The following is a 24,429-nucleotide window of genomic DNA, read 5'->3' as shown; positions in this document are numbered from 1 at the left end:
CCTGGTCGGCTCGCCAGCAGCGACATCTGTCCTACATCTCCGAGTACACGACAGACATCCAGCATGTCTTGGGAAAGGACAACGTCATGGCGGATGCACTCTCCAGACCAGCTGTCCAGGCCCTATCCCTGGGGGTGGACTATGCAGCACTGGCAGAGGCACAGCAGGCAAACGACGAGATGCCCAGCTACAGGACTGCAGTCTCGGGTTTGCAGCTGCAGGACTTTCTCGTAGGCCCAGGTGAGAGGACCCTCCTGTGCGACGTGGCTACCTGCCAACCTCGCCCCATCGTCCCGGCAGCCTGGAGGCGGCGAGTTTTCGACTCCATACACGGTTTTACGCACCCATCTATCAGGACAACCGTCCGGCTGGTCTCCAGCAAGTTTGCATGGCACGGACTTCGCAAGCAGGTCAGTGAATGGGCCAGAACGTGCGCGCAGTGCCAAACAGCCAAGGTGCAGCGGCACACTAAAGCCCCGCCGCAGTAGTTCGAACCCACCCACCAGAGGTTCGACCACATTCACGTGGATATCGTGGGCCCCCTACCAGTGTCCCGAGGAGCGCGGTACCTCCTAACTATGGTAGACCGGTTCATGAGGTGGCCAGAGGCGGTCCCGCTCACTGACACATCTGCCGATTCCTGCGCCCGAGCACTGATTGCAACCTGGGTAGCACGTTTCAGGGTACCGGCCCACATTACCTCCGACAGAGGTGCCCAGTTCACCTCCAGCCTGTGGTCGGCTGTGGCCAGCCTGTTGGGAACGCAGCTACACCACAATACTGCCTACCACCCACAGTCGAACGGACTAGTGGAACGCTTCCACCGTCACTTGAAGTTGGCTCTCATGGCCCGCCTGAGAGGACCTAACTGGGTGGACAAGCTTCCTTGGGTCTTGCTTGGAATTCGCACAGCGCCCAAAGAGGATCTGCACGCCTCACCGGCTGAGTTGGTGTACGGCGCACCCCTGGCCGTCCCGGGAGAGTTCATACCAGCCCCAAGGGGGCAAGAGGAAGAACCCGCAGCAGTCCTGGACAGACTACGCGAAAGACTCGGCAACCTGGCCCCCGTGCCGACTTCACAGCATGGACGGACCCTGACCCATGTACCCAAAGACCTGCAGGACTGTAAATTTGTGTTTGTACGAAGGGGCCGGACACCGGGCACCGCTACAGCAGCCGTACGAGGGGCCGTTCAAGGTGATCAACAACAACAGGTTCATGTACGTTCTGGACACTGGGGGGAGAGAGGAGGTATTCATGGTGGACCGACTCAAACCAGCCCATGTGGACTTGGCGCAGCCGGTCGAGGTTCAGGCACTGCGGCACAGAGGCAGACCTCCCAAACAGAGGCTGATCCAGACTGTGGACATTGTGGGGTGTATCGCCGGTTCTGGGGGGGGGGGGTTATGTGGCGACCCACTTTCTGTGCAGGCGAGCCGGCTCACAAATAGCCAGCGCGCGGAGAGAGACTTTGGTAATGCACCTTTGACAACATTTCCACCCGGAGAGGGCGGGCGCTAGGGATTAAATGCCAGAGCCGCGAAGTTTGAATAAACTAGTCTCGAAACGACTTATCGACTGCGTGTCGTCTCTAGCTCTGTATGTAGTACATCGCTACAGTACCTCTATTATCTCCTCCAGTTCCACACACACTTTTCCACTGTCACACTTGATTGGTCCTATTCTCTCACATCTTATCCTCCTGCTCTTCACATTCTTGTTGAATGCCTTGGGTTTTTCCTGAATCCTGTCCACCAAGACCTTCTCATGGTCCCTTCCGGCTCTCCTAATTTCATTCTTAAACTCTTTCCTGCTAGCCTTATAATCTTCCAGATCTCTGTCCCTAGTTTTTTGAACCTTTCGTAAGCTCTTCTTATGTTTATCTGTTATTCATTCTTTGGGGCATTTCTCTGTTTTCATAGTGTTATATGCCCCTAGGGTTCATTTTTTCTGCAGGCTGCGACTTAAAAACGCCGGGAGAATGAGACTGACTTTTGGACACTGTTTGAGTTGGGGGGGGGGGGGGGGGGGGGAAGAGAGAGAGAGAGAGAGAGAGAGAGGAGGATGAGGAGGAGGAAGAGGATGAGGAGGAGGAGGAGGAGGAGAGAGAGAGAGAGAGAGAGTTATTTGATGGGCAATCGATGCTATGGTTTCTCTGCAGCTTGTTTTGAATATACAAGGACACACAGCTCAGAGTCTAGATGGATTTGGTCAATGAAAGACAGCAGTGAGTTGGTTGTTGGTTTAAACTTTCAGTAGCACAAAAGACACACACAAAATGCTGGTAGAACACAGCAGGCCAGGCAGCATCTATAGAAAGAAGCACAGTCGATGTTTTGGGCCGAGATCCTTTGTCAGGACTAACTGAAAGAGAAGATAGTAAGAGATTCTCTTACTCTTACTTCCCAAATCTCTTACTATCTTTTCCTTCAGTTAGTCCTGACGAAGGGTCTCGGCCCAAAACGTCGACTGTGCTTCTTCCTATAGATGCTGCCTGGCCTGCTGCGTTCCACCAGCATTTTGTGTGTGTTGCTTGAATTTCCAGCATTTGCAGATTTCATCGTGTTTGTGTAGCCCAAAGGGGTGAGTTGAGATCGATGCAGAGTATTGATAAATGACTCTCACAAGTTTCTGCAACTAGAAGTAGCTTGCAGAGTAGAGAGAGGAGAGGAGAGGAAGGTTTGCAACAGAAGAAACCTAGTGACAAAGGGATCACTGTTTGGACTCTCTCTCCAAGTAGCCTGTAAGGGTGAGTTTGTTTCCATTTGACTACAAAGGTATGATTGTCACGTAGTTAATCCACAGGAGTGGGTTCTCTGGTGAGGGGGAAAACCTTTGTGAATACCACGTGTGTATTTACCCTTTGTCTGGGTGTGGTAGTTCACTGAAGAAAGGCACCCCTGTGGCAAATCACTGTTGGAGTTATTTCGTATGTCATGGAACTGGATAGGTTCAGAATATTTTGAAGGGAGAGGGCGAGCAGCCAGCTGTCTTGGTACATGTTGGTACCAATGACATTGATAGGAAAAGGGAGGAAGTCCTGAAGAGAGATTTCCAGGAGTTAGGAAGGAAGCTGAGAAACAGGACCTCCAGGGTAGTGATCTCAGGACTGCAACCTGTACCACCTGCTAGTGAGGGCAAGAATAGTAGGATCAGGCAGATGAATGCATGGCTGAGAGACTGGTGCAGGGGGCAGGGATTCAGATTCTTGGATCATCTGGATCTCTTCTGAGGGAAGTATGACCTGTTCAAAAAGGACGGGTTACACCTGAACCCGAAGGGGACCAATATCCTGGCGGGAAGGTTTAATAGAGCTGTTAGAGAGGGTTTAAACTAATTTGGCGGGGGATGGGAACCAGAATGGTAGAGCGGAGGAGGGGGAAGACAGAAATAAATGTAAGATAGTGAGCAGTAAAGATGTCAGGAAGGACAGGCAGATGATGGGGCAAATTTGCAGCCATTGGGATGAATTCCAGTGCAATAAGGTTGCAGTGCAATCAAAACAAAAAGTACCAAATACTGGACTTAAGGTGTTATACTTAAATGCACACAGCATAAGGAATAAGGTGGATGATCTTGTCGTACAGTTACAGATTGGCAGGTATGATATTGTGGCCATCACTGAGACGTGGCTAAAGGATGCATGTCTCTGGGAGCTGAACGTCCAAGGATACACCGTGTATCAGAAGGATAGGCAGGTAGGCAGAGGGGGTGGCGTGGCTTTATTGGTGAGAAATGATATTAAATCATTAGGAAGAGGTGACATAGGATCGGAAGGTGCAGAATCTTTATGGGTTGAGCTAAGAAATCGTAGGGGTAAAAGGACCCTGATGGCAGTTATATACAGGCCTCCTAACAGCTACAGTGATGTGGACTACAAATTACAACAGGAAATAGAAAAGGCTTGCCAGAAGGGCAGTGTTATGATAACTGTGGGAGATTTTAACATGCGAGTGGATTGGGAAAATCAGGTCAGCACTGGATCTCAGGAGAGAGAATTTGTAGAATGTCGAGATGGCTTTTTAGAACAGCTTGTTGTTGAGCCCACTAGGGGATCAGCTGTACTGGATTGGGTATTGTGTAATGAACCAGTGGTGATTAGAGAGATTGAGGTGAAGGAATCCTTAGGAGGCAGTGATCACAACATGATTGAGTTCACTGTGAAATTTGAGAAAAAGAGAAGCCGAAATCCAAAGTGTCGGTATTTCAGTGGAGTAAAGGAAATTACAGTGGCATGAGAGAGGAACTGGCCAAAATTGACTGGAAAGGGACACTAGTGGGAAGGACGGCAGAGCAGCAGTGGCTGGAGTTTATGCGAGAAGTGAGGAAGGTGCAAGACAGATACAGTCCAACAAAGAAGAAATTTTCGAATGGAAAAAGGATGCAACCGTGGCTGACAAGAGAAGTCAAAGCCAAAGTAAAAGCAAAGAAGAGGGCATACAAGGAAATAAAGGTAATAAAGGTAATAATCTCTGGATTACTACCAGTGCCACTTGCTAGTCAGAGTAGAAATAGGAGGATATTTCAGATGAATATGTGGCTTGAAAAATGGTGCAAGGGGGAGGGATTCAAATTTCTGGGGCATTGGAACCAGTTCTGGGGGGAGATGGGACCGGTACAAACAAGACGGTCTGCACCTGGGCTGGACTGGAACCAATGTCCTAGGGGGAGCGTTTGCTACTGCTGTTCAGAAGGATTTAAACTAATGTGGCAGGGGGATGGGAACAAGTGCAGAGAGACAGAGGGGTGTAAAATGCGGGTAGAAGCAAAAAGTAGTAAGGTGAAAAGTAAAAGTGGCAGGCAGGCAAATCCAGGGCAAAAATCAAAAAGGATCACTTTTCAACATAATTGTATAAGGGCTAAGAGTGTTGTAAAAACAAGCCTGAAGGCTTTGTGTGTCAATGCGAGGAGCATTCATAACAAGGTAGATGAATTGAATGTGCAGATAGTTATTAATGAATATGATATAGTTGGGATCACAGAGACATGGCTCCAGGGTGACCAAGGATGGGAGCTCAACATCCAGGGATATCCAATATTCAGGAGGGATAGACAAGAAAGAAAAGGAGGTGAGGTAGCGTTGCTGGTTAGAGAGGAGATTAACGCTATAGAAAGGAAGGACATTAGCCTGGAGGATGTGGAATCGAAATGGGTAGAGCTGCATAACACTAAGGGGCAGAAAATGCTGGTGGGAGTTGTGTACAGGCCACCTAACAGTAGTAGTGAGGTTGGGGATGGCATTTAACAGGAAATTAGAAATGCGTGCAATAAAGGAACAATAGTTATAACGGGTGACTTCAATCTACATATAGATTGGGTGAACAAAATTGGTAAGGGTGCTGAGGAAGAGGATTTCTTGAAATGTATACAAGATGGTTTTCTGAACCAACATGTCGAGAAACCAACTAGAGAGCAGGCCATTCTAGATTGGGTATTGAGCAATGAGGAAGGGTTAGTGAGCAATCATGTCGTGCAAGGCCCCTTGAGTAAGAGTGACCATAATATGGTGGAATTCTTCATTAAGACGGAGAGTGACATAGTTAATTCAAAAACAAAGGTTCTGAACTTAAAGAAGGGTAACTTTGAAGGTATGAGATGTGAATTAGCTAAGATAGACTGGCAAAAGATACTTAAAGGGTTGACGGTGGATATGCAATGGCAAGCATTTAAAGATCACATGGATGAACTACAACAATTGTTCATCCCAGTTTGGCAAAAGAATAAACCAGGGAAGGTAGTGCACCCATGGCTGACAAGTGAAATTAGGGATAGTATCAATTCCAAGGAAGAAACATACATATTAGCCAGAAAAAGTGGCACACCTGAGGACTGAGAGAAATTCAGAGTCCAGCAGAGAAGGACAAAGGGTCGCGTCCAAGATATCCTGAAGTGGGAGGGTGAGGAGCCAGAGGTTGTGGTACATGTAGGTACCAATGACATAGGTAGGAAAGGGGAAGAGGTCCTGAAACGAGAGTATAGGGAGTTAGGAAGGCAGTTAAGAAGAAGGACCGCAAAGGTAGTTATCTCGGGATTACTGCCTGTGCCAGTGAGAGTAGGAATGGAATTAGGTGGAGGATGAATGCGTGGCCGAGGGATTGGAGCAGGGGGCAGGGATTCAAGTTTCTGGATCATTGGGACCTCTTCTGGGGCAGGCGTGACCTGTTCAGGAAGGACAGGTTACACTTGAATCCTGGGGGGACCAATATCCTAGCGGGGAGATTTGCTAGGGCTACAGGGCAGACTTTAAACTAGTAAGATGGGGGGGGGGGGCGGAAATCAATTTGAGGAAACTATGAGAGAGGAGGTTAGTTCACCAGTAGAGCAAGTAAGTGGACAGTGTGTGAGGGAGGAAAGGCAGGTGATGGAGAAGGGATGCGCTCAGTCCGAAGATGTAGAGGAGAAGAAAGAAAAGGATAATAAATTTGAATGCATTGCTAGGAATGAAAAGAGAGGAGGAGGTGGAGAGTATCTTAAATGTATCTATTTTAATGCTAGGAGCATTGTAAGAAAGGTGGATGAGCTTAAAGCATGGATTGATACCTGGAATTATGATGTTGTAGCTATTAGTGAGACATGGTTGCAGGAAGGGTGTGATTGGCAACTAAATATTCCTGGATTTAGTTGCTTCAGGTGTGATAGAGTAGGAGGGGCCAGAGGAGGAGGTGTTGCATTGCTTGTCCGAGAAAATCTTATGGCGGTGCTTTGGAAGGATAGATTAGAGAGCTCCTCTAGGGAGGATAGATTAGAGAGCTCCTCTAGGGAGGCTATTTGGGTGGAATTGAGGAATGGGAAAGGTGTAGTAACACTGATAGGAGTGTATTATAGGCCACCTAATGGGGGAGCGTGAGTTGGAAGAGCAAATCTGTAAGGAGATAGCAGATATTTGTAGTAAACACAAGGTGGTGATTGTGGGAGATTTTAATTTTCCACACATAGATTGGGAAGCTCATTCTGTAAAAGGGCTGGATGGTTTAGAGTTTGTGAAATGTGTGCAGGATAGTTTTTTGCAACAATACATAGAAGTACCGACTAGAGATGGGGCAGTGTTGGATCTCCTGTTAGGGAATGCGATAGGTCAGCTGACAGATGTATGTGTTGGGGAGCACTTCGGGTCCAGTGATCACAATAGCATTAGCTTCAATATAATTATGGAGAAGGACAGGACTGGACCTAGAGTTGAGATTTTTGATTGGAGAAAGGCTAACTTTGAGGAGATGCGCAGGGATTTAGAGAGAGTGGATTGGGTCAAGTTGTTTTATGGGAAGGATGTAATAGAGAAATGGAGGTCATTTAAGGGTGAAATTATGAGGGTACAGAATCTTTATGTTCCTGTTCGGTTGAAAGGAAAGGTTAAAGGTTTGAAAGCGCCATGGTTTTCAAGGGATATTAGAAACTTGGTTCGAAAAAAGAGGGATGTCTACAATAGATATAGGCAGCATGGAGTAAAGGAATTGCTCGAGGAATATAAAGAATGTAAAAGGAAACTTAAGAAAGAGATTAGAAAAGCTAAAAGAAGTTACGAGTTTGGTTTGGCAAATAAGGTGGAAGTAAATCCGAAAGGCTTCTACAGTTATATTAAAAGCAAGAGGATAGTGAGGGATAAAATTGGTCCCTTAAAGAATCAGGGTGGTCAGCTATGTGTGGAGCCGAGGGAGATGGGAGAGATTTTGAACGATTTCTTCTCTTCGGTATTCACTAAGGAGAAGGATATTGAATGGTGTAAGGTGTGGGAAACAAGTAAGGAAGTTATGGAACCTATGACAATTAAAGAGGTGGAAGTACTGGCGCTTTTAAGAAATTTAAAAGTGGATAAATCTCCGAGTCCTGACCGGATATTCCCCAGGACCTTGAGGGAAGTTTGTGTAGAGATAGCAGGAGCTCTGACGGAGATCTTTCAGATGTCATTAGAAACAGGGATTGTGCCGGAGGATTGGCGTATTGCTCATGTGGTTCCATTGTTTAAAAAGGGTTCTAGAAGTAAGCCTGGCAATTATAGACCTGTCAGTTTGACATCAGTGGTGGGTAAATTAATGGAAAGTATTCTTAGAGATAGTATTTATAATTATCTGGATAGACAGGATCTGATTAGGAGTAGCCAGCATGGATTTGTGCGTGGAAGATCATGTTTGACAAACCTTATTGAATTTTTTGAAGTAGTTACGAGGAATGTTGACGAGGGTAAGGCAGTGGATGTAGTCTATATGGACTTCAGCAAGGCCTTTGACAAAGTTCCACATGGAAGGTTAGTTGAGAAGGTTCAGTCGTTAGGTATTAATGCTGGAGTAATAAAATGGATTCAACAGTGGCTAGATGGGAGATGCCAGAGAGTAGTGGTGGATAATTGTTTATCGGGATGGAGGCCGGTGACGAGCGGGGTGCCTCAGGGATCTGTTTTGGGCCCAATGTTGTTTGTAATATACATAAATAATCTGGATGATGGGGTGGTAAATTGGATTAGTAAGTATGCTGATGATACTAAGGTAGGAGGTGTTGTGGATAATGAGGTGGGTTTTCAAAGCTTGCAGGGAGATTTATGCCGGTTAGAAGAATGGGCTGAACGTTGGCAGATGGAGTTTAATGCTGAGAAGTGTGAGGTTCTACATTTTGGCAGGAATAATCCAAATAGAACATACAGGGTAAATGGTAGGGCATTGAGGAATGCAGTGGAACAGAGAGATCTAGGAATAACAGTGCATAGTTCCCTGAAGGTGGAGTCTCATGTAGATAAGGTGGTGAAGAAGGCTTTTGGAACGCTGGCCTTTATAAACCAGAGCATTGAGTACAGAAGTTGGGATGTAATGTTAAAATTGTACAAGGCATTGGTAAGGCCAAATTTGGAATATTGTGTACAGTTCTGGTCACCGAATTATAGGAAAGATATCAATAAATTAGAGAGAGTGCAGAGACGATTTACTAGGATGTTACCTGGGTTTCAGCACTTAAGTTACAGAGAAAGGTTGAACAAGTTAGGTCTCTATTCATTGGAGCGTAGAAGGTTGAGGGGGGGATTTAAAATATTGAGAGGGATAGATAGAGTTGACGTGAATAGGCTGTTTCCATTGAGAGTAGGGGAGATTCAAACGAGAGGACATGATTTGAGAGTTAGGGGGCAAAAGTTTAAGGGAAACACGAGGGATATTTCTTTACTCAGAGAGTGATAGCTGTGTGGAATGAGCTTCCTGTAGAAGTTGTAGAGGCCAGTTCAGTTGTGTCATTTAAGGTAAAATTGGATAGGTATATGGACAGGAAAGGAGTGGAGGGTTATGGGCTGAGTGCGGGTAGGTGGGACTAGGTGAGATTAAGAGTTCGGCACGGACTAGGAGGGCCAGAATGGCCTGTTTCTGTGCTGTGATTGTTATATGGTTATATGGTAAGGGCTTAATTAGGAAAGGGAAAAAAGATTATGAGAGAAAGCTGGCAGGGAACATAAAAACTGACTGTAAAAGCTTTTATAGATATGTGAAAAGAAAAAGATTGGTTAAGACAAATGAAGATCCCTTACAGTCAGAAACAAGTGAATTGATCATGGGGAACAAGGACATGGCAGACCAATTGTATAACTACTTTGATTCTGTCTTCACTAAGGAGGACATAAATAATCTTCTGGAAATAGTAGGGGACCGAGGGTCTAGTGAGATGGAGGAACTGAGGGAAATACATGTTAGTAGGGAAGTGGTGCTAGGTAAATTGAACGGATTAAAGGCAGATAAATACCCAGGGCCAGATGGTCTGCATCCCAGAGTGCTTAAGGAAGTAGCCCAAGAAATAGTGGATACATTAGTGATAATTTTTCAAAACTCTTTAGATCCTGGATTAGTTCCTGAGGATTGCAGGGTGGCTAATATAACCCCACTTTTTAAAAAAGGAGGGAGAGAGAAACTGGGGAATTATAGACCGGTTAGCCTGACATCGGTGGTGGGGAAAATGCTAGAGTCGGTTATCAAAGATGAGATAACAGCACATTTGGAAAGAGGTGAAATCATTGGACAAAGTCAGCATGGATTTGTGAAAGGAAAATTATGTCTGATGAATCTTATAGAATTTTTTGAGGATCTAACTAGTAGAGTGGATAGGGGAGAACAAGTGGATGTGGTATATTTGGATTTTCAAAAGGCTTTTGACAAGGTCCCACACAGGAGATTAGTGTGCAAACTTAAAGCACACGGTATTGGGGGTATGGTATTGATGTGGATAGAGAATTGGTTGGCAAACAGGAAGCAAAGAGTGGGAATAAACGGGACCTTTTCAGATTGGCGGGCGGTGACTAGTGGGGTACCGCAGGGCTCAGTGCTGGGACTTCAGTTGTTTACAATATACATTAATGATTTAATTGAGGGAATTAAATGTAGCTGACGGTGGTGTCTGAAAAGAGGATGCTGTCCAAGTTGCATGCCATCTTGGACATTGTCTCCCATCCACTCTATAATGTACTGGTTACGCACAGGAGTACATTCAGCCAGAGACTCATTCCACCAAGATGCAACACTGAGCGTCATAGGAAGTCATTCCTGCCTGTGGCCATCAAACTTTACAACTCCTCCCTCGGAGTGTCAGACACCCTGAGCCAATAGGCTGGTCCTGGACTTATTTCCACTTGGCATAACTTACCTATTATTACTTAATTATTTATGGCTTTATATTGCTATATTTCTACACTATTCTTGGTTGCTGCGACTGTAACAAAACCCAATTTCCCTCAGGATCAATAAAGTATGTCTGTCTGTCTGTCTGTATACACTACCTGTTGTATTCAGAGTTCGAGGGGTTCTGATACAGGGGATGAAATGTTCTACCTGCTGAGTTCAGAGTTCAAGGAGTTCCAATACAGGGGATGAGATGTACCACATGATGAGTTCAGAGTTCGAGAGGTTCTGATACAGGAATGAAATGTCCTACCTGCTGAGTTCAGAGTTCGAGAGGTTCTGATACAGGAGATGAAATACACTACCTGTTCAGTTCAGGTTCAAGGGGTTCTGATACAGCTGATGAAATGTCCGATCTGTTGAGTTCAGAGTTTGAGGAGTTCCAATACAGGGGATGAAATACACTGCCTGTTGAGTTCAAAGGGTTCTGATACAGGGCAGTGTTGAGACTTTTCAAGCACTGTGAGGTCTCACTTGGAGTATTGTAAACAAGTTTAGGTCCCTTATCTTAGGCTACATCCACACTAGACCGGATAATTTAGAAATGCTGGTTTTGCGTAAAAACGATAGGCGTCCAATCTATGCATTTTTGAAAATATCTCTATCCACAATGAAATGGAGATTTCGGCGAATCTCCTCCTCCTGCGCATGCGCAGGACACATCTACTGAAAACAAGTGACATGTTTGGTGTTGAATCTCGCCGTAAAAGTGCGCGTTTGTGTAGTTACAGACTAGAAAAACTTAAAACGATGGACAGCTGTTGGCTCTCGCACAGGAGAACTTAAATCTAAAAAAAACAAATACTGGAGAGTACGGCGGCAACTGACAGGGAGTTCACAGGCAGACTGACCCGGCTGATGACGAACATTGAAAAACTGACTAACTCTGTTGCATTAATAAAGCACCTTGTTAAATGTATAAAACATGTCTGCATCACTGTTATCTTGTATTTCCATACAAGGTTACATTAGGCTGTTACACATCTATTGTCAGAGAAGTACTTGCATAAATAGGTAAACCACCTTCATACGAGCAAGGACAGAAAACAGGGCAAAGTGAGTACAGCATACTTATTTATTTAGTAAGTTATGGGTCAAAGTATTTGGTGAGTACATTTCTAACTCTTCTGGCTTCAGTCTCTTTGCTGTCTGTTCTGAAATTTTTAGGTTGCGTTCAAGAAAACAATGAAATAGCGCGCTGCTGTCTGCCAGCGTTTTCAAAAGTCTCCGGTTACCCCGTCCACACTGATCTGCCCAAGCAGCGTTTTCAAGAATACCCACCCTGGAAAGCGTTTCTGAAAAGCTCCTATTTCGGGGGATGAAAATGCCGTTTTAGTGTGGACGGAGGGTAAAAACAGAGAAAAGGCTTCGGTTACGGATTTATCTGGCGTAGTGTGGATGTAGCCTTAGAAAGGATGTGCTGAAACTGGAGAGGGTTCAAAGGTAATTCATGAAAATGATTTCAGGATTGAATGGCTTCTCATATGAAGAGGGTCTGATGACTCTGGGCCTGTAGGACCCAGAGGAGAGCCTTAGAATTGAGAGACATCCGTTTAGAACAGAGATGAGGAGGAATTTCTTTAGCCAGAGTGGTGAATCTGTGGAATTCTTTGCCACAGGCAGTTGTGGAGGCCAAGTCTTCATGTATATTTAAGTCACAGGTTGATAGATTGTTGATTACATAAAGGGATATGGGGAGAAAGTAGATGATTGGGACTGGAAGGTAAATTAGATCAGCAATGAGCAAACGTGATTGGCCAAATATCCTACTTCTGCTCTTATACCTTATGGTCTAATATTAGAAATTATGATAATACAATTAAAAAAGTGCAGAAGATCAACACAGAGTTTATGATGTCTGAAACCAGGCTGGGAAATTCAGAACACATTTCCAGCAAGATATTCTCAAAATTATGCGACCAGATTTTCTCTCCTGCTGCAATGCAGGCTTGATGAGATTTAGCGTTCATGATGCTGAAATAGGAATCATCCTGACACTGCATTATCAGCAATTAGAAGCACATCATTTAGTCAATAATTTGATGTATGTCACATTAAAAAAACCTCTGAAAAATTAGGAACAGCAAAACAAATGTTTAGCGTTTATCTTTTCTAGCTATCTGTAGATTAGTGTGAATTTCACCCCACATAGTCACAGTGAGCAGCCAGCATTCTCATGTGAGGCATAAGTAGATCATAAAGCCACAGGACCACAAGACCATGGGAGCAGAATTAGACCACTCAGCCCAATGCTCCGACATTCCATCTATTATCCCTCTCAAGCCCATTCACCTGCCTCCTCCCTGTAATCTTTGAAGCCTTGACTAATCAAGAACCTTTCAACCTCTGCTTTAATTATACCAAATGCCTTGGCCTGCACAGCCATCTGTGGCAAAGAATTCCACAGACTCACTACCCTCTGGCTAAAGAAATTTCTTTACTTCTGTTCTAAATGGACATCCTTTGAATTCTGAGACTGTGCCCTCTGGTCTTAGACTTCCCCACATCCTCTCCACATGCACCATCTAGATCACACATTTGCCACACTGGCTCCCTTCAGCACTATACTGTCCACATTTCCTGCACGTGCAACATTTTCCCATTCACCCATCATCCCCCCCTTTGGATGTCTTGCCACTTACTCACACCGAAGGGTACAGTTCTGTAGCTGATTAGCTCACTAGCATGCTTTCCAGTTCACAGTGCAGAAGCCCACACAGAGGTACCCAATCAGGATGTATTGCTCATCAAATGTGGACTTGGGTTAAGCAGAAATGTGAAGTGGAGGAGGCTGATGTGTGGCTTATCAAGGGGTACAAAATCATGAAGGGCATTGATAGGGCGAATATGGAGTCATTTTCTGGGATTAGCGAGTCTAAAACTGGAAAGCATGGGTTTGATAGTGAAAGAGGAAAAGTTTAAAGGGGACATGATGGTAAAGTTCTTCTTAGAGCAGGGATTACCAACCACTGTTTACGGCACGGATAGAGGGGTCTGTGGACCCCAGGTTGGGAAACTCTGTGATGGAACATGATGCCAAAGGCATTGGTAGAGGTGTGCACAATTACAATGGCTAGGATATATGCATAAGATGATGAGAGGCATTGATTGTGTGGATAGTCAGAGGCTTTTTCCCAGGGCTGAAATGGTTGCCACAAGAGGACACAGGTTTAAGGTGCTGGGGAGCGGGTACAGAGAAGATGTCAGGGGTAAGTTTTCTTACACAGAGAATGGTGAACGCCTGGAATGGGCTGCCGGCAATGGTGGTGTTGGCGGATACGACAGTGTCTTTTAAGAGACTCTTGAATAGGAACATGGAGCTTAGAAAAATAAAGGGCTAGTAAGCCTAGTAATTTCTAAGGTAGGGACATGTTCAGCACAACTTTGTGGGCCGAAGGGCCTGTATTGTGCTGTATGTTGTCTTTGTTTCTATGAGACATTTGGACAGGTACAGGTATTAGAATTTATTAGAGCAGAGGTTCCCAGCCTGGGGTTCATGAACCCTCTTGCTTATTAGTACTGGTCCATGACATAAAAAAAGGTTGGGAACCCTTGTAGTAAAGGGACATGGGCCAGACTGCTCTGCCTCAGAAGGCAGAGGAGGCCAATTCTCTGGATGCTTTTAAGAGTTAGATAGAGCTCTAAAAGATAGCGGAGTCAAGGGATATGGAGAGAAGGCAGGAACAGGGTACTGACTGTAAATGATCAGCCATGATCACAGTGAATGGCGGTGCTGGCTCGAAGAGCTGAATGGTCTACTCCTGCACCTATTGTCTATTGACATTGGCACACAGGATTAGATGAGAAAATAATTTTGATTAGCAGGGAAAAGGTTTACCAAATGGCTTGTTTCTGTGCTGTGTAATTCCATAACTTTTCAGTAATAACACGCCTGGATACAACATTCGTGACTTGCAAGCATTTCAAATGCTAGGTTGGTGTGAAACCGAGAAGCTGAGGGGCTATACTGACTGAAGTAGAGAAGAACAATATTAGATGAACTTGTAGAAATATGCTGAGGTGTCAATAGGGTGAATGCTCAGAGAATGGTCTTTGGTGGTTTAATCAATAATGCATAATTTCATATCAAGGAGAAGGCATGTCTATGGAAGAACATCCTGGGGATTTGTGAACCTCTGCTATTCTCACCCAAAACATCAATGGAAGTGAGGTCAACATCAAATCAGACCCGATCTTAGCGAATGGACCATTAGAGTGAGGAGCAATACTCTGCTCCTATTTCTTACATTATTATTTGCCCAGCTAGTAGATATTCTTATGAGAGAACATAATGGAGGTGAAAGGTCACATAACAGAGGCCTCGATAGTTAGGGGGACAGATAGGAGATACTGCGGCAGCAATAGAGAAACCATAACATTATGTTTGCTGATGATACAAAAGTTGGGGGTGTTGTGGATAGTTTGGAGGGTTGTCAGAGATTATAGCGGGATATCAATAGGATGCAGAACTGGGCTGAGAAGTGACAGATGGAGTTCAAACCAGATAAGTATGAAGTGGTTCGTCTCGGTAGGTCAAATTCAAATTTGAAGACAGAATATAATACTAATAAGACTCTTAGCAGTGTGGAGGATCAGCCAAATCTGAGATTCTGTGTCCATAGGACACTCAAAGCTGCTGCACAGGTTGATCGTGTTTTTAAGAAGGCGTATGGTGCGTTGGCCTTCATCAACCATGGGAATCAGTTCAAGAGCCATAAGGTAATGTTACAGCTATATAAGACCTTAGTTAGACCCCACTTGGAGTACTGTCTTCAGTTCTGGCCACCTCACTACAAGAAGGATGTGGATACTATAGAGAGAGTGCAGAGGAGATGTTATTTGGATTGGGGAGCATGCCTTATGAGATGAACTTGGCCTTTTCTTCTTGGAGCAATGGAGGATGAGAGGTGATCTGATAGAGGTGAATAAAATGATGAGAGGCATTGATCGTGTGGATAACCAGAGACTTTTTCCCAGGCCTGAAATGGCTAACACAAGGAGACATAGTTTTAAGGTGCCTGCAAGTAGGTACAAGGGGGATGCCAGAGGTAAATTTTTCCACACAGAGAGTGGTGGGTGCATGGAATGCACTGACAGTGACAGTGGTGGAAGCGGATACAATAGGGTCTTTTAAGAGACTCTTAGATAGGTACATGGAGCTTAGAAAAATAGAGGGCTATACAGTAGGGAAATTCTAGGCACTTTCTAGAGTAGGTTACATGGTTGGCACAACATTATGGGCCAAAGGGCCTGTAATGTGCTGTAGATTTCTATGTTTCTATAACTCTTCCAAACTGCATGAATTTACTGACACTGATTATCAGTTCTATAATGCTGTTTCCATACAAAGTGAAGCCCACCACACTTTCAGGAAAATTTGTCAAGGTTGCTTAAGTTCAAGTTCCAATTTAATTATCATTCAACCATGCATGACTATAGCCAGATGAAACGGTGTTCCTCCAGAGTCAAGGTGCACAACATATTACCAACAGCACACAGCACCCAGGACATACTGTTACGATAAAGCTACCTGCTCATCATTTCTGTGATAATCATGTTCTTCCTCTGGCTTGTCCTCCATTTTCTGTTTATTTGATTCATCTTCTGGCTTTGTTTCACCTTACAAAAATAAAGTTGGCAAAGGTCAGCCCAAGTGATTCAGCATCAAGCCATGCACAAAAGCTCATAATCACTACTGACAGTTTACTAATGCGTGGCAATGAAACATTTAGTACAATTAAAACAGTGAGCTGACTTCATACTTACAAACTGAATAACATGTAAACTCAGCAGCCACAAATGGATTAATTAAATATCAATGACACTTATACAAAATTCTCTTCATCCTACTCCACAGTTCTTCCACCTTCATCCCTGGTTGAAAGGATTAGAACAGAAACTTGATCTACCCTTTAGATTAACCGGACTATTCGTATCACTGGACCCACACCTCCAAGGTTGAGAGAGTGGAACTGCCCCAGGGCAACAGGCTTTTCACTTTTAAAACTCTTCTGCACAAGTCTCCTGTCACTGTCAGATACGACAGACAACCAACAGAGTCTAATTCACCCCTCTCCTCCTCCTGGTTTCACCCATCATCTTGTGTTTCTTCCTCTCCTCTCCCCACCTTCCAACTCTGATTCCTCACTCGTGCTGGTGAGGGCAGGAACAGGGAGATAGGGGATCTGAATGTGTGGCTGAGGAGCTGGTGCGGGAAGCAGGGATTTACATTCTTAGACCACTGGGATCTGTTTTGGGGTAAGGATGAATTGTACAAAAGGGACGAGTTGCACCTTAACAGACGGGGGACAAGCATTCTGGCAGGCAGGTTTGTCATTGCTACATGGGTGTGTTTAAACTAAATAGTGGGGGGGGGGGGAGGAGATGAACTGGAAATATAAGGATGGAGTTAAAGGGAAAGAGAGAATGAGAAAAGTTAAGAAAGACAACAGAATTAACGGAGCAGAAAGCTCAGGAAGGGATCGAAGAATATGGCCAAGTGCAATAGGAATCGATGTGAAAGGTGAGGGGAGTAATGGATTAAAAGTATTTTATATGAACGCACGAAGTATAAGAAATAAAGTGGATAAGTTTAAGGCTCAGTTGAAATTGGCAAGTATGATGTTGTAGGATTAAGAGATATGGCTGCAAGGGACCAGGGCTGGGAAATGAATATTCAAGAACATACATCCTATTGAAAGGACAGGCAGGTGGGCAGAGGGGATGGGGTGGCTCTGTTGGTGAGGAATGAAATTCAGTCCCTTGCGAGGGGTGATATAGAATCAGGAGATGTAGAGTCAATATGGATAGAACTGAGTAATTGTAAGGGCAAAAAGACCCTAAAGGGAATTATCTACAGGCCCCCTCAAACATAGGGTGCAAGTTGAATCAAGAGTTAAAATTGGCATGTCGCAAAGGTAATGCTACAATTGTTATGGGGGATTTCAACATGCAGGTAGACTGAGAAAATCAGGTTGATACTGGACCCCAAGAAACCGAGTTTGTGGAGTGCCTCCGAGATGGATTCTTAGAGCAGCTTGTACTGGAGCCTACCAGGGAAAAGGCAATTCTGGATCTAGTGTTGTGTAATGAACCAGATTTGATAAGGGAACTTGAGGTAAAAGAGCCATTAGGAGGTAGTGACCATAATATGATAAGCTTTAATCTACAATTTGAGAGGGAGAAGGGAAAATTGGAAGTGTCAATATTACAGTTGAACAAAGGGGACTATGGAGCCATTAGGGAGGAGCTGGCCAAGATACCCTAGCAGGGATGACAGTGGAACAACAATGGCAGGTATTTCTGGGAATAATACAGAAGGTGCAGGATCAGTTCATTCCAAAGAGGAAGAAAGATTCTAAAGGGAGTATGGGGTGACCGTGGCTAACAAGGGAAGTCAAGGACAGTATAAAAATAAAACAGAAGAAGTATAACAGCAAGGAAGAGCAGGAAGCCAGAGGATTGGGAAATTTTTAAAGAGCAACAGAAGATAACTAAAAAGGCAATACAGGGAGAAAAGATGAGGTACGAAGGTAAGCTAGCCAAGAATATGAAAGAGGATTGTAAAAGCTTCTTTAGGTATATGAAGAGGAAAAGATTAGTTAAGACCAAAGTTGGGCCATTGAAGACAGAAATGAGTGAATTTATTATGGGGAACAAGGAAATAGCAGACGAGTTGAACAGGTACTTTGGATCTGTCTTCACTAGGGAAGACACAAACAATCTCCCAGATGTAATAGTGGCCAGAGGACCGAGGGTAATGGAGGAACTGAAGAAAATTCACATTAGGCAGAAAATGGTGTTGGGTAGACTGATGGGACTGAAGGCTGATAAATCCCCAGGGCCTGATGGTCTGCATCCCAGGGTTACTTAAGGAGGTGGCTCTAGATATCGTGGATGCATTGGTAATCATTTTCCAATGTTCTATGGATTCAGGATCAGTTCCTGAGGATTGGAGGGTTGCTAATGTTATCCCACTTTTTAAGAAAGGAGGGAGAGAGAAAACAGGGAATTATAGACCAGTTAGCCTGACATCAGTGGTGGGGAAGATGCTGGAGTCAATTATAAAAGATGAAATAGCGGCATACTTGGATAGCAGTAACAGGATAGGTCCGAGTCAGCATGGATTTACAAAGGGGAAATCATGCTTGACTAATCTTCTGGAATTTTTTGAGGACGTAACTATGAAAAAGGACAAGGGAGAGCCAGTGGATATAGTGTACCTGGACTTTCAGAAAGCCTTTGATAAGGTCCCACATAGGAGATTAATGGGCAAAATTAGAGGACATGGTATTGGGGGTAGGGTATTGACATAGATAGAAAATTGGTTGGCAAACAGGAAACAAACAGAGATTAACTGGTCCCTTTCAGAATGGCAGGCAGTAACTAGTGGGGTACCGCAAAGCTCAGTGCTGGGACCACAGCTATTTACAAAAATCATATAACAATTACAGCAGAGAAACAGGCCATCTCGGCCCTTCTAGTCCGTGCCAAACGCTTACTCTCACCTAGTCCCACCTACCTGCACTCAGCCCATAACCCTCCATTCCTTTCCTGTCCATATACCTATCCAATTTTTCTTTTAAATGACAAAATCGAACCTGCCTCTACCACTTCTACGGGAAGCTCGTTCCACACAGCTACCTCTCTCTGAGTAAAGAAGTTCCCCCTCGTGTTACCCCTAAGCTTTTGCCCCTTAACTCTCAACTAATGTCCTCTTGTTTGAATCTCCCCTACTCTCAATGGAAAAAGCCTATCCACATCAACTCTATCTATCCCCCTATTAAATACCTCTATCAAGACCCCCCTCAATCTTCTACGCTCCAAAGAATAAAGACCTAACTAGTTCAACCTTTCTCTGTAACTTAGGTGCTGAAACCCAGGTAACATTCTAGTAAATCTCCACTGTACTCTCTCTATTTTGTTGACATCGTTCCTACAATTCGGTGACCAGAATTGTACACAATACTCCAAATTTGGCCTCACCAATGCCTTGTACAATTTTAACATTACATCCCAACTCCTATACTCAATGTTCTGATTTATAAAGGCCAACATACCAAAAGCTTTCTTCACCACCCTATCCACATGAGAGTCCACCTTCAGGCAACTATGCACCATTATTCCTAGATCACTCTGTTCTACTGCATTCCTCAATGCCCTACCATTTACCATGTATGTCCTATTTGGATTAGTCCTACCAAAATGTACCACCTCACACTTATCAGCATTAAACTCCATCTGCCATCTTTCAGCCCACTCTTCTAACTGGCCTAAATCTCTCTGCAAACTTTGAAAACCTACTTCATTATCCACAACGCCACCTATCTTAGTATCATCTGCATACTTACTAATCCAATTTACCACCCCATCATCCAGATCATTAATGGATATGACAAACAACATTGGACCCAGTACAGATACCTGAGGCACACCACTAGTCACCGGCCTCCAACCTGACAAACAGTTATCCACCACGACTCTCTGGCATCTCCCATCCAGCCACTGTTGAATCCATTTCACTACTCTGATATTAGTACCTAACGATTGAACCTTCCTAACTAACCTTCCATGTGGAACCTTGTCAGAGGCCTTACTGAAGTCCATATAGACAACATCCACTGCTTTATCCTCGTCAACTTTCCTAGTAACTATAAGTAAATATACATTAATGATTTAGACGAAGGGATTAAAAGTAGCATTAGCCAATTTGCAGATGACACAAAGCTGGGTGGCAGTGCGAAATGTGAGGAGGATGTTATGAGAATGCAGGGTGACTTGAACAGGTTGGGTGAGTGGGCAGATGCAGTTTAATGTGGATAAATGTGAGGTTATCCACTTTGGTGGCAAGAACAGGAAGGCAGATTACTATCTGAATGGTGTCAAGTTAGGAAAAGGGGAAGTACAACGAGATCTAGGTGCACTTGTTCATCAGTCACTGAAAGTAAGCATGCAGGTACAGCAGGCAGTGAAAAAAGCTAATGGCATGTTGGCCTTCATAACAAGGGGAGTTGAGTATAGGAGCAAAGGGGTCCTTCTGCAGTTGTACAGGGCCCTGGTGAGACCACACCTAGAGTATTATGTGCAGTTTTGGTCTCCAAATTTGAGGAAGGACATTTTTGCTATTGAGGGAGTGCAGCGTAGGCTCACAAGATTAATTCCCGGGATGGCGGGACTGTCATATGTTGAAAGATTGGAGCAACTGGGCTTGTACACACTGGAATTTAGAAGGATGAGAGGGGATCTGATTGAAACACATAAGATTATTAAGGGATTGGACACGCTAGAGGCAGGAAACATGTTCCTGATGTTGAGGGGAGTCCAGAACCAGAGGCCACAGTTTAAGAATAAGGGGTAGGCCATTTAGAACGGAGTTCAGGAAAAACTTCTTCACCCAGAGAGTTGTGGATCTGTGGAATGCTCTGCCTCAGAAGGCAGTGGAGGCCAAGTCTCTGGATGCTTTCAAGAAAGAGTTAGATAGAGCTCTTAAAGTTAGCGGAGTCAAGGGATATGGGGAGAAGGCAGGAATGGGGTACTGATTGTGGATGATCAGCCATGATCACAGTGAATGGCGGTGCTGGCTCAAAGGGCTGAATGGTCTACTCCCGCACCTATTGTCTGTTGTCTATTGTCTTTGATAACGGGGCAATCCCAGAAAATATGATAAAGGTTTGCATTTTGATTTTCACAATCTCTCCAGCAAACAGGGAGGTTACTATCATAATGGGATAATCTATTCATTTTAATAGATTCAATCCTTGAACTGAAACTAGAAAAAGGAAATTTTTTTTCTCCAGTCCTGATGAAGGGTCTCGGCCTGAAACGTCGACTATACTTTTTTCCATGGATGCTACCTGGCCTGCTGAGTTCCTCCAGCATTCTGTGTGAGTTGCTTGGATTTCCAGCATCTGGATTTTCTCTTTTTGAGATTAGCTGGACATCTATTTGAGTATGTGTAATTTTAGATCAAGCAATGGGAAAATGGTTAAAATGGCAAAATTAAGATGCTGTATCTAAATGCTCAAAGCATTTTCAAAAAGGTTAATGAATGAAATGGAAGTGGACAGGTAATTCCTGTTGTGGAAACACAGCTGGATGGGATCAAAGTTGGTAGGTGAATACTCTAAGAAGGATGATCAGAAACAGAATTGTGTTTAATATCATTGACATATGTTGTGAAATTTGTTGTTTTGCAGCAATATACAATAAGAAATTAACAAAGTACTACAAAAAAAGAGCAAAAGTAGATCAAAAACCAGTGTGGTGGTGTACATGAGTTCATTGTCCATTGAGACATTCATGTCAGAGGGGAAGAAGCTGTTCCTGAAATTTTGAGTGTGTGTCTTCAGACTCCTGTACCTCTTCCTTGATGGGATGGTACTGGGCACCGCAGTAGCACGACTCTATTACAGCCCAGGGTGTTCCAGAGTTCGGAGTTCAAGTCCAGTGCTGTCCTGTAAGGGGTCTCTGTACGTTCTTCCCATGGAACATGAGAGTTTTCTCCAGGTCTTCCAGTTTCCTCCCACAATGTACATTGTCCCGTGATTAGGTTACTGTTAATCAGGTTTGTTGGGGGGTTGCTGGGGTGGGGTGACTCAAAGGGGCAGAAGGGCCTGCCCACATAGTTTTAATGAATAAATAAATTAAGGATTGAGATTTAAAAAAAGAGATGGGTTGGTGCTACTACTAAGGAATAGTTCAGACAGACTTAGAAATGAAACAACACGAGTGAATCTGCAGATGCTGGAAATAAATAAAAACACAAAATGTTGGCAGAACTCAGCAGGCCAGACAGCATCTATGGGAGGAGGTAGTGCCGACGTTTCGGGCCGAAACCCTTCATCACTTAGAAATGACTTTGGCTCAGCAAACGTGATGTTGAATCCGTATGAAATGAACTAAGAAACAGCAATGGGTAGTAGATACTGGTGGCAGCTAGTTAAAGACTGTTAAGTAGTAGATGTGATATCAAGAAATTAGAAGTACATGGAACAGGGCTAATATAGTAACCACAGGTCTTTGATCTACCTATAAACTGGACAAATTAAATTAGCAGCAATTCATCAAATGTAAACATCAGTTTCCAGACCAACATGAGGAGTGGCTGTTATAATTTTCTTTTGTTCTCTGAGGAAGGAATAATTGCTAATTTTATGCAAAGAGGCCTTCACGGGAAAGCAAACATAATAAAATGGAATGCTACAGAAGATAGGTGTTACATTTACACCACCTATAAAAGTATGAGGGAGAGCACAGACAATGACTAGTAGTGAGAAGAAATGACGTATAATTTGCAGGGAAAAAACACACAAATGATAACTAACAGGTAAAGTTAACTGCAAGGAAGAGGGTTAGATAGTTGATTTAGGAACTCAGTAAAGGATGAAAACAAAATTGCCAAAGAATAGAAAAAAAGTATAAAGGAGGTATAAAAAAGATTAGTGAGGCTAAACATTACAAATAGGAGAAGTTATAGTAGGAATGAGAAAATTAAATAAGTATTTTGTTCGGCACGGACTAGAAAGGCCGAGATGGCCTGTTTCCGTTCTGTAATTGTTATATGCTTATACATCTCTTCACAGAAGACAAAAATACTTGCTAGAAGTAGCAGAGAACCAGGAGTGAAATAAGAATAAAGACTGAATGAATGAGCTACAAAAACTGATGATACAATAAGGAATTGTGAAGAGATGGTATACCAACATTTGGTAGATTCTGAAATTGTTCCTGTGCTTTGGAGGGTAGCAAATTTGCCCCCATTATTTAGGAAAGACATGAGAAAGAAAAAGAATTAGTAGCCTAACATCACAAAATGCTGCAAAAATTTTACACGCAAACACTTGAAAAGAATAACAGGTTTGAACAGAGTGACCGTGGCTTGGAGAAAGGAAAATTATGTATGATTTACTTTACAACTCCTCCCTCAGAGTGTCAGACACCCTGAGCCAATAGGTTGGTCCTGGAGTTATTTCCACTTGGAATAATTTACTTATTATTATTTAATTATTTATGGTTTTATATTGCTATATTTCTACACTAATCTTGGTTGGTGCAACTGTAACGAAACCCAATTTCCCTCAGGATCAATAAAGTATGTCTGTCTGTCTGTGATTAATCCACCTCTCTAAAGGGAGCAAATCAGATCAGGACAAACCAATGAGATGATTGATTTGAATTTTTGGAAAGATTAGTCAACAAGTTTTGAGTGGATGAAATTCCAGTAATATATGTAAACAGCTCAGGATAAACAGATGGTATTGTCACTGAACATCAGGATGCATTTGCTGTGTACAGCTTTGGTCTCAGTTACAAAAGGTTATATTTGGCAGAGGAACTGCAGTGATGACCGACAACATTGGAATAAAAATCACTATCAGGTTTATCACATTGTGAAATTTGTTGCCTTGTGACTGCTGTATGGTGCAAGACGTAAATACTTTTATTTATTTAGAGATACAGCACAAAACAAGCTCTTTGGCCCACCTAGACGACCGCCCAGCAACCCAATGATTTATCCTTTGCCTAATTACAGGACATAATTATCCTACTAACTGGAACGTTTTTGAACTGTGGGAAGAAACCAGGACACTTAGAGGAAACGCATGCACTCATGGAGAGAACACGGGATGTTGAAAAGATGTTTCCTATAGTGGGAGAGTGTAACACCAGAGGACACAACCTCAGAGTAGATTGGCATCCTTCTTGAATGGAGATAAGGAGGAATTTCTTTCAACAAAGAGTGGTGAGTCTGTGGAATTTGTTATCACAGGTGGCTGAGGAGGCCAAT

General features: G+C 43.7%; 1 protein-coding gene across 3 annotated transcripts in view; it reads right to left on the bottom strand.

Moving 5' to 3' along the window:
• Positions 1-24,429, bottom strand: part of LOC140737581 (polycomb group RING finger protein 3) — a 184,877-nt gene that overhangs the window by 42,144 nt on the left and 118,304 nt on the right. For all 3 annotated transcript variants that reach the window (XM_073064017.1, XM_073064016.1, XM_073064019.1), the window contains exon 7: positions 16,174-16,262. In XM_073064017.1, the coding sequence (XP_072920118.1) occupies positions 16,174-16,262 (89 nt within the window). The remainder of the gene's footprint in view (positions 1-16,173; positions 16,263-24,429) is intronic.

Source organism: Hemitrygon akajei, chromosome 13, assembly GCF_048418815.1.
Source record: "Hemitrygon akajei chromosome 13, sHemAka1.3, whole genome shotgun sequence".
Taxonomy (NCBI): domain Eukaryota; kingdom Metazoa; phylum Chordata; class Chondrichthyes; order Myliobatiformes; family Dasyatidae; genus Hemitrygon; species Hemitrygon akajei.
Note: the sequence above shows the minus strand (reverse complement) of the source record. Positions and strands in the feature narration are given on the sequence as shown.